We start from the raw sequence: 11,019 nt of genomic DNA, 5'->3' as shown, positions 1-11,019 counted from the left end.
GGGAAGGTTGTAAAAACTCGTCATCTTTTCTTCATATGCATTGTCGTCACCGTGTTCCCTGGTGTCCTGGCGGGGCATGGGGGGACGGACGGCTGCAGAGGGGAGGGACTAGGTGAAGGGGGGCAAGTGTTGGTGGCACTCTTTGAGGTTTCTGAACCCCAAGGCACCTGGAATTGCCCACAGAGCACAGATCCCAGGATCCTCAGTAGGTATATGGGGAGGAGTGGGGCGAAGGGCTGCCTCAGATCACGTGTCAGACGGACACAGCGCGCATGCCCATTGCCCAGCATGCTTTGCTGTCTGGGGCGTGTGTGCAGAGTCTTGAGGGAGGAGGTTGCATTCCCACTGGCTTGTTTTTTATTCGCGGGTTGAGACTCAGCCCGTAGGTCTGCAGATCGGTCCTCCACCGAGTTTAAGTGTGAGTGAGAATGATGGGGAGTTAACGGGCTTCAGGTGGTTTGGGGGCGTTCCAGAGGGGAAGGTCGTCAAAAGGCATCGTTTTTCGTTGTTTTCCAAAGGCCGTGTCACCACCCAGACCTTTGGCGTGGTAGGGCATGGGGGCACAGAGGGTGGCAGAGGAGAGCATGCTAGGTGAAGGGGGGCAAATGTTGGGGGCACTGTTTGAGGTTTCTGAGCACCGAGACCCCTAGAACTGCCCATAGAGCACAAATCCCAGGGTGTTGTGGGAGTACCTGGGGAGGAGTTGGGAGGGGGGGATTCTGCAGTTCACGTGCTACTCAGACACAATGTGCATGTCCATTGCCCAGCGTGCCTTGCTGTCTTTGCGTGCATGTGGAGCGGTGCTAGCGAAGGTAGCGTTTCCACTGGCTCATTTTTTTTTCCTTGGGGCCGAGACTCACCTGGTAGGTCTGCAGATCGGTGTTCTGCCGAGTTTGTGTGAGTGAGAATGAGGGGGGAGTATCGGGGCTTAGGGCGGTTTGTGGCGTTCCGGGGGTGAAGGTTGTCGAAAGTCGTCGTCGTCGTTTTTCATAGGCAGTGTCGCCACCCAGACCCTTGGTAAGTTAGGGTATGGGGGCACAGAGGGTTGCAGAGGGGAGGGTGTGCTAGGTGAGGGGTGCAAGTGTGGGGTGCTGTTTGAGGTTTCTGAACACTGAGGCACCTGGAACTGCCCACAGGGAGCCAATCCCAGGGTCTTGCGTGGGTACCTGTGGAGGAGGTGGGGGGAGGGTTTGCATCAGTTCTTGTGCTACTCGGACACAGTGCACATGCCCGTTGTTGAGCATACCTTGCTGACTGCAGCATGTGTGCAGAGCCGTCTCTGTGGGCGGACAACGTGTTCCCACTGGCTTTGTTTTTTTGCAGGCCGAGTCTCAGAGGGTAGGTCTGCAGATTGTCCTTTTGCCGAGTTTAAGTGTGAGAATGAGGGTGAGCTAACCGGCTTCCAGCATGTTGTGACGTCCTAAGGGGGAAGGTCATGGAAAGTCTTTTTCTGTTCGTAGGCAGTGTCGCCTCCCTGACCTTTGGCGTCATGTTGGGGCAAGAGGGGACGGAGGGCTGCAGAGGGAAGGGGGTTAGTATTGGGGGCTGCAGAGGGAAGGGGGTTAGTATTGGGGACACTTATCGACATTTCTGAGCCCTGAGGCACCTGGAACTTCCCAGAGATCACAGATTCCATGGTCCTGAGTGGGTAACTTGGGAGGGAGTGGGGGGAAGGGATGCCTTAGTTCACCTGCCATTCAGATGCAGTGCACATGCCCATTTCCCCAGCATGCCTTGCTGTCTGCGGTGTGTGTGCAGAGCCGTGTGGGCGGAGGTCGAATTTTTGCTGGCTTTGTTTTTCCTCACGGGCTGATACTCAAACCTGTAGGTCTGCAGATGGGTCCTCCACGGAGTTTAAATGTGAATGAGAATGAGGGGAAGCTAATGACTTTGGGCAGGTTGGGGCGTCCCAGGGGGAATGTTGTTGAAAGGCGTAGTCCTTCTCTTCATAGGCAGTGTTGCCACTTAGACACTTGGTGGTGTTGTCCTGGGGCATGGGGACGGAGGGTTGCAGAGGGGAAGGGGCTAGGTGTAGGGGGTCAAGTCTTGGGGGCGCTGTTTGGAGGTTTCTGAGACCCAAGGCACCTGGAATTGCCAACAGTGCACAGATCCCAGGGTCCTTAGTGGGTACTTGTGGAGGAGGTGGGGGAGGGGTTGCCTTAGTTCACTAGCTACTTGGACACAGTGCGCATGCCCATTGCCCAGCATGCCTTGCTGTCTTTGCTTGTTTGCAGAGCTGTGCTAGTGGAGGTAGCGTTCCCACTGGCTCATTTTCTTCTCTGGGGCTGAGACTCACCTGGTAGGTCTGCAGATCGGTGTTCTGCCGAGTTTAAGCGTGAGTGAGAATGAGGGGGAACTATCAGGCTTAGGGAGGATTGTGGCATTCCAGAGGTGAAGGTTGTCGAAAGTTGTCGTTCTTCATAGGCAGTGTCGCCACTCAGACCCTTGGCGTGTTAGGGTATGGGGACACAGAGGGTTGCAGAGGGGAGAGTGCTAGGTGAGGGGTGCAACTGTTGGAGGTCCTGTTTGAGGTTTCCAAGCCCTGAGGCACGTGGAACTGCCCACAGATCACATATCCCCTGGTCCTGAGTGGGTAAATGTGGAGGAGTGGGGGAAGGGTTGCCTCAGTTCACGTGTCACAAGGACACAGTGCGCATGCCGATTGCCCAGCATGCCTTGCTGTCTGCGGCGTGTGTGCAAAGCCGTGCATGCAGTTGGTGCCTTCCCGCTGGCTTTTTTTTTCTCACGGGCTGGAACTCAACTGGTGCATCTGTAGGTCTGTGTTCTACCGAATGTAAGTGTGAGTGATAATGAGGGGGAGCTAACTGGCTTCCGGCGGATTGGGGCGTGCCATGGGGAAGGTTGTCGAACATTGTCGTTGTTTCTTCATATGCACTGTTGCCACCCTGTCCTTGGCATCATGGTGGGGCATGGGGGGATGGACGGCTGCACAGGGGAGGGGCTAGGTGAAGTGGGGGCAAGTCTTGGGGGCGCTCTTTGAGGTTTCTGAGTCCCGAGGAACCTGGAACTGCCCACAGATTACAGATTCTGTGGTCCTCAGGTGGGTACCTGGGGAGGGAGTCAGGGGAAGGGCTGCCTCACTTCACGTGTCACAGGGACACAGTGCGCATGCCCATTGCTGAACATGCTTTGCTGTCTGCAGTGTATATACAGAGCCGTGCGGGCAGAGGTCACGTTCTCACTGGCTATTTTTTTTCTCGCTGGCTGTGATTCAATCACTAGGTCTACAGATTGGTCTTCCACTGAATTTAAGTGTGAGTGAGAATGGGGGGGGGGGCTAATGGGCTTCAGGCGGATTGGGGCATCCCAGGGGGGAATGTTGTCGAAAGTTGTCTTTTCTTCATATGCAGTGTCACCACCTTGTCCTTTGGTGTCGTGGTGGAGCATGGAGGGATGGAGGGCTGCAGCGGGTATGGGCTAGGTGAAGGGGGCCTAGTTTTGGGGATGCTCTTTGAGTTTTCTGACCCCCGAGGCACCTGGAATTGCCCACGGAGCCCATATCCCAGGGTACTCAGTGGGTTCCTGGGCAGGGGGTGGGAGGAAGGGATACCTTAGTTCACGGGCCACAGGGACACAGCGCGCATGCCCAGTGCTCAACATGCCTTGCTGTCTGCGGTGCATGTGCAGAGCCGTGGTGGCGGTGGTGGGGTTTCCTCTGGCTTGTTTTTTTCTCGCGATCTGAGACTCAGCAGGTAGGTTTGCAGCTTGGTCTTCGTGCTACTTAAAGTGTGAGTAAGAGTGAGGGGGAACAAGCGGACTTTGGGCAGGTTGGGGCAGCGCAGTCCTACCGGGCCTCTGAAGAGGAAGGTTGTCGTGGTTTTCTTAACAGGCGGCACTGGCACTGTGGCCCATGGCCCCAGAACTCGGGGAAGGTGGTCCATAGACGGTAGGGGATTAGTTGAATGGGGAGGGGGGCTAGTGTTTGGGGAGCTGTTTGAGGTTTCTGAGTCCGGAGGGATCTGGAACTGCCCACAGAGCACAGATTCTGAAGTTCTCAGTAGGCATCTGTGGAGGGGGAAGGGGAGGCAAGGTCTCAGTCTGTGTGTTGCACGCGGACCCAGTGCGCATGCCTGTTGCCCAGTATGCCTTGCGTTCAGTGCGCCGAGTTTTGCGCGCACCGAGGCCTCTTCCCTGCGCTCTTATTTTACCTCGCTGGCCGAGTAGTCTTCCCACGAGTTAAAGATTGAGTGAGAGTTAGGGGGCGCCAGTGGGCTTCAGGCGGATTGGGGTAGCGTGGTTGGCTTCTGAGGAGGAAGATCTTCGTCATCGACCTTCTCCTTACAGGCAGCAACACCGTGGTCCTTGTGGTGGGATTGAGATATGGGGGGAAGGCAGGCCACGGGGGAGAGGGGGATAGGTGAAGGTGGGGTGGGTCTTGGAGGCACTGTTTGAGGTTTTGGAGTCCCAGAGGAACCTGTAAGTGTCTACAGAAGAGAGATTCCAGAGTCCTCAGTGCGAGGGTGGCAGGGTGGGTCTCTAAAGAAAGGGCTTATCGGCATTTTAACTGCAGCACTGAGATTTGTAGTATGTCAAGCAGCATTGTGAAGTGATGACAGTGCCACGTATGGTTTTTATTGCACCCTTTCAACTCTGCCATTTGGTGCAAAAATAGCTGTAGACTAAACGAGTGAGTGTGGTGATATGTTCCAATGAACACATTTAGGGGGAGAAAAAGAGAGGGCCTAGTAAATGGGAAAGTTCTCGAAGAAGTAGACACTCAAATATTAATTCTTTAGCAGTATTTCCTTAAATGTCTTCATGTTGGGAATTCCAAGTTGTAAAATGAAAACTCATCAGAATTATCCATTGTCTTTTACCATGTACCTTAAGGCGATTTATCTGCAGGCTTGGCCATGACTTAAACAATAGGCTTCAAAAACAGGCTTATTCGGTGTTATTGGAAAGCGTGCACGCTTGTAATCACCCTGGAACTTATTTTAAAAATATTTTCAACACTTAAAAGAATTACAAGTCACCATTTGGCCGCAGGAAGTGGTTAAATATAGCTATCCTATATTTTCCAAATCACAACATTCTACTTTCAGTGTGAAATATGAGTTGGCAAGTAAGATCATCCAGATCTAGAGGAAGAAGAGATAGTCAAAAGTCTTCCCAGCTGGTTGGACCTGTGGTTGTAAGTGCCTTAATATTTGATATTTTCTATTAGCAGAAATTAATTTTTGTGAAAATGTTGTTGAACTAGCATAGATACAGTGATAAAAGTGTACCATACTGATAATGGGTGATAATTGAGTTTCATGAAGGTAACATTGATCCAGGAGGATTATATTATGCTGTCAGGGTGAGTGCTATATGTTCCTCAGAAAAATACCTATAACTTCTTTCTCATGCTTATTAACGACAGATTGCAGACATCCATCCAAGTGTAGATTAAAATAGCGTCTAAAGTTTTTTCAGATAAACTCTTTTCTTGGAGTAGCCTCTTTGTGGGAATGATAACTTTATTAATAAAGAATAAATATATAGAATGATGTAGGAAAATGTCTTTAGACTTATGATATATCTGTGTATTACGCATATTTATATAATCGACATGTAATAACAGCAAAACTTTACTTGCACACACATACCCCTAGGCCAAGCAACCCATTGATGAACTACCTGAAGAAGAGCTACCACCAATCCAAAGTCAGGATATTTCCTCTGGTCAAGAGGAAGATGAAGGAGCATCTGCAGTTAAAGGTGAAGGGAGGGGACAAAAGAATGACTCTTGTCAGGGGGTTGGTGTATGTGCATCATGCATTATATGATGTCTCAGTTACATGAGGCAAGAAAACATTAGAAAGGGATCTCAAACATTGCCTGAAAATTCGCTAGAAAAGTAAAGAGGGTATAGTTTGCAGCTTAGTGCAGTGCCTTGATATAAAAAATTTTCTGTTTTTCTTCAAGAGTTATCTTTTGTGCTTGGAAAATGAAGTTTTTATCAGCACTCTCCATTAGCAGATACAAGGAAATTGTGTTTAATTTCAGTCATAAAATTGTACACTATTTCATTAGTTAAGTTAGGTTTTCCTAAAACATTGTTTTCTCGCCTTAGTTTTTGCATCAAAAGCTTAAGTAACTTCTAATAGTGTGTAGGGTGTCAAGTCAATATACCATAATAAAGCCCGGTTGTATAGGGATGTTAACCCATTTTATAAAGGAGAAAACAGAGACTCAGGGATTGTGTCAGCAAAGACCAATTGACTGGTAACTACAGAATTTGTATTTCCTTCCAAATTTTGTGTTCTTCCTTTCATCTATTTTTCTGTTAGGCAGAATTATAATACTTTGCTTATACCATCACTTACTGTTCCTTTGTATATTTTGTTACCTTTTATCAAAATCTAGACATCTTAATGCATTATCACTGGAATTTAGACTCTGTGTCATTTTTCCTTAATTTGTATTCACCTAGTATTATGACAGAGCTTTCTTTGATTGCAAGAGCTAACAAAAAAAAAAAAAAAAAGGAAGTAGGGGAAAAATACCTTTCCCAGTCTTTGCAGATTGATCTGCAAGAGCTCTCCTTTAGGGCTTATCCATGCAATGAGTTTAGAGAAGAGCTCCCGGCCAAAATGTAGGGGCCTCCCTGATCCTTGCTGCACATGTATCTTGTCTTGGGCATGCATGTGTGGCTTTAGGAATTCCCTGTTTACCTGGTTCTGAATATCCCTTCTTCTCTAGGAAACAGTTTCCTCATGGCCCTGTGTCCTGTACTATATATTCTACAGCCAACAATACCTTGCCCCAGGCAGTATGACTTGACTACTCTCCCACAGCAGCATTCTGTAGGAGAGCTCTGTGAACTGCCTTCTACACACAGGACAAGTTCTGGGATGAAGAGTCCTTCATGCCACTATCAGATATATTGGGCCAAACATACATACTTTTAGTATGTACACAAGGATTACTCTGCTCCCTCTGGAACTGGAACAAGGGCTCTGCACTGGGATGGCAAGCTGGCTCTGTGCTGAGCCGATGAGGGCTCAGGGAGGGGCCAGCCAGGGTGCCATGAGATTCTACCACTTTTTAAGTTACTTTTTCTTGATTCGGTGTTTGCCCTGTTACTGCATTCCTTTAACTGTTTTCTGGAGTTTTGAGAGACGTGTTTCTGCCAGTTCTTGCTGCTTGTTCAATGCTTCTGTGGGAAGATGGAGCCCTGAAGCACCTCACTCTGCTATCTTGAACTGGGCAGGGTCATGTATTTTTTTTTAAGACTTGTTTCACTGAACATTTATTGGTGCCTACTTATGCCATATGGTATGCTGGGTGCTAGGGTTATAAATACTAATGAGAGGCATGATTTCAGCTCTGACTTTACAATCTAGTCAGAGACACTCAAACAAATCACTGATTCAATGTGATAAATACAATAAGAAATGAATAAGTACAATAGCTGATTTAATATAAGTAGAATAACAAGTACAATAAAAGAGGCATCTAAGTTGTCTGGGGGCAATCTTTGGAAAGGTAAAGGGCAATATCTGAAAAGGTCTTGCTTGTTTTCTGGCAACAGACCCTGAAATAGTACCCTTGGGATTCTTAACACATTGTATGTATTATCACACTAGCCCAATTTCATATCGCTGAGGGAATTAATATAATCACTTTCTTACTTATAAAATATTTCGTGGTTTACTGCTTAAATTGATAACCTTTTTATTCTTAAGGGCTTGACCTAGAAGCTTTTCAAAAGGAACTGGCTTATCCGAAGATTGGGGGTGAACGTGGAGATCGTCCTGATGTCAGGGGGAAGATGCTTCCAAATCTAGAGCCCATTAAAATGCCAGAAGCAGGTATTATTTCCATTAAGAATGCAAATTATGGGATTTCTATTTTCCATAGTATTATATCTTTGATAATATAGAGATAACATTACTACTGCTTTAAGAATAGAGTTCACATGTGAAGATTCTTTGAAATGTAGTTCAGAATCCAAATGCCTGACTTATAGAGCATCAGAGATAAAAACCAATTGGGTCAAAGTTGTATTGAATTATAAAATAAAGAAAATACTTTCTTACTTTTGAATATAAGTCCTTTAACCAATACCTAATAATTTTCAGATACTTCTATAAAGATCTGCTTTAAAAAAATACATAATGCATTTGTAATAGCTGAAGCACTAAAGTAGGTTCTAGTACCAGCCATAACATAACTTTTGTGATTCTGGGTGAATCCCTTAACTTCAAAACCCATCTTTGCTCTTATAAAAATAATGATATAAAAAAAGTCAGATAAATTAAAATCATTTTCAATTAGGATTTTTGCATTTTCTTTTTCTGTTAGATGCATAGATACATACAAAGATAATCTACTTTGCGTGATTTGTTTGTCAGCAATCTTCAACTCTGGGTCAAATTATAACACCTGAATTGAAGTTTCATTGCTGTTAAGAAAATGATCAGACACTATTTGATGTTTGCTTTTCTATATGGAGACTCGAATGCCTGTGTTTAGAGTCTATCCAATTCTTAATTCTTCTGGATCATAAAGAATAATGGCATTTTAAATCCGTCCTTCAATGAAGCATCAAATGACTGAAAAATAAAATGGCAAGAGAAAACTAGTTTCTGGTTTTCTGACTTATCAAGTAAGGATAGCGTATGTAAGTCAGTGATGCTCCAGGTGGGTGTAAGATACATTTGCTAATAAGCATATTCCCTGTCCCCACAGTCAGTCTTATTGAACCATTGTTTCTAATAAAAATGTGGACACCATGATATACTCACTTGTAACCATATCAAATGTTGAATATTTTGAGTTTCTGCCTGGAGACATCAGTTGATAAGATTTGAAGTTCAAAGATGATAACCATAGTACTTCCTGAGTAATTAACTTGTTTGTTTAATACATGTATTTTCCAAATTGCTGATCATTAATCACACAGGCTTCTGAATTTAAAGGAAGGATTTTATGTTTAGGGAAGAAATTACCCTGCATTAGTCTTCTTCATGTTTTCACACTATATTCCAGATCCATTCCATTAGACTATTTAGATTAAAAGATAATTTTCAGACTTCTTTAAGGAACCTGTTGAACATGTACTTAGGATGATCATAGCTTTAAATACATGTTATTTTTAAAAAAAGGAAAAAAAAAGAAATTACATGTGCATCCAGTATAAAAAATAAGAAATGGAGCAACAAAATAAACCTAAGGGTAAAGGAAAGAGGTACTTAATAAAAAAGGAAAAATAACCCAACTAATAAACAGATTGCTCTTTTAAAAAATACCTACGAATAGAGGCTGTACTAGTTTACATAATCTTGAAGAAAATAGACAAAGCCCAAGTATACACATTAAGTATGGACAAGACATTATTGGATTTTGAGTATATTATATAATTATTTCTATATCTATATATGGCTTTCCAGGCCCCCCCTTTTTTTGCCAGAATCAGAGAAACAGTACTATTTCTCCTTCAGATTTTGATGGTTACAGATGATTGTAATGCCTTAAAATCAGTGTATAATTTATTGTACAAATGAGAATGCTTTTGAGGCATTATTTATAATTATATAAGGACTGCAGGTAAAAACGGGAACAAATGGTTATCCTACTTAAAACAATCACATGAGGGTTAAACTGGCCCAAAGAAACATTTTTTCACTTTTCCATAAAAGAGATAAATATATACTGGTCTTTTTATTTATTTCACTTAAGCAGTTCCAAGTGTGCCATGACTGTGTTTGAGCTATCTTCAGAATATTACTTCAAGTAAAAAACATTTAAATGATATTTAATTTTTTTCTTTTGTTGCTTAGGTTTTTTTGTTTGGACTTTTACTGAAAGTATACCCCATTTTGGCTTTCTACTTAAAACTACCTTTAAATAAATTCATTTCATATAATCTGTTCTGAATTTGAACAGTCTCTTTGTTTCCTTATACTACTAGAAGGAGTGGCGTGTTTTAAAAAAATTGTTAATGCGCTTGAAAAAGTCTGTCTTCCAAGTCTATATAGAAATTTAACTGGGTGTAAACCAAAGGGTCACTCTTAGGGTTCTGGTTTTTAGTCCATCAAAACCGTAGTGTCCTTTGTATATATTAAATGTCATCTAAATATAAAGTTCTGCTAAGTAATGTTTCCATCGGTTTTGTTTATATTATAGGTGAAGGGCAACCACAGGTTTAAATGAAGACAAGGTGAAGCCATGCAGGCTGTTGTTCTGGTGGAAATATGACTTAAAATTCTCTCAATAAAGTTTTACAATTTTCTCCAAAGAAGTCTTGCACATTTTTTGTTAAATTTATTCCTGGGTATTTGATGCTATTGAAAATTGTATCTTGAAATTTTATATTCTAATGGTTTGAACTCATATATAGAGATATAATTTATAGATTTATTTTCTATACAGCAATCTTGTTAAATATATTTATTAATTTCAATAGTTTATCTCTAGATCCTTTTTGACTTCTAACGTACACAATCATACCATCTTTGAATAACAGTTTTGTTTCTGCCATTTAATTAAAACATTAAACCTTTTACTTACTTTTCTCATTTTATGTCATTGGGCAGACCCAGCTAGTGCAGTGTTGAATAGAACTGGTGATAGTGATCATCTTTGTCTTAACTCCTGATGGAAATGGAAAAATATCAGCATTTCACCATGATGGTAACTGTACTTTTTTGGTAAATGCACTTTATCAGAGTAAGGTAGTTCCATTCTATTCCTAGTTGGCTAAGAATATTTATCTCAAATACGTGTTGGTACTTGTACTGCATCTTGACATGGTCATAGGGTGTTTTTTCATTAAATTGTTAATATGGTGAATTATATTCATAAATTTCTACGTTTAAACCAACCTTACATTCCTAGGGCAAATACATTTGGTTGTGACATATTTTGATTTTGAGTAATCTATTTCCTAATATTTTAAGATTTTAAAATAATATCATGAATAATATTAACCTATCGTTTTATTTCATGTACTCTGGTACATTGGCCTGACAGTCACCATATCTCATCCAGAAGCTCCTCCAGCTGCCT

General features: G+C 43.3%; 1 protein-coding gene across 1 annotated transcript; it reads left to right on the top strand.

Annotated features, from left to right (window-relative positions):
* Nucleotides 1–318: 318 nt before the first annotated feature.
* Nucleotides 319–10,224, top strand: LOC119523797 (P antigen family member 3-like). The gene is made up of 5 exons (XM_037822604.1): nucleotides 319–418; nucleotides 5,067–5,155; nucleotides 5,619–5,724; nucleotides 7,695–7,820; nucleotides 10,138–10,224. The coding sequence occupies exons 2-5, from the start codon at nucleotides 5,075–5,077 to the stop codon at nucleotides 10,158–10,160; spliced, it is 336 nt and encodes a 111-aa protein (XP_037678532.1). The 5' UTR covers nucleotides 319–418; nucleotides 5,067–5,074; the 3' UTR covers nucleotides 10,161–10,224.
* The last annotated feature ends 795 nt before the right edge of the window (nucleotides 10,225–11,019 follow it).

This window comes from Choloepus didactylus, chromosome X (assembly GCF_015220235.1).
Source record: "Choloepus didactylus isolate mChoDid1 chromosome X, mChoDid1.pri, whole genome shotgun sequence".
NCBI classification, from domain to species: domain Eukaryota; kingdom Metazoa; phylum Chordata; class Mammalia; order Pilosa; family Megalonychidae; genus Choloepus; species Choloepus didactylus.
This window is presented reverse-complemented; position numbering and strand designations above follow the sequence as displayed.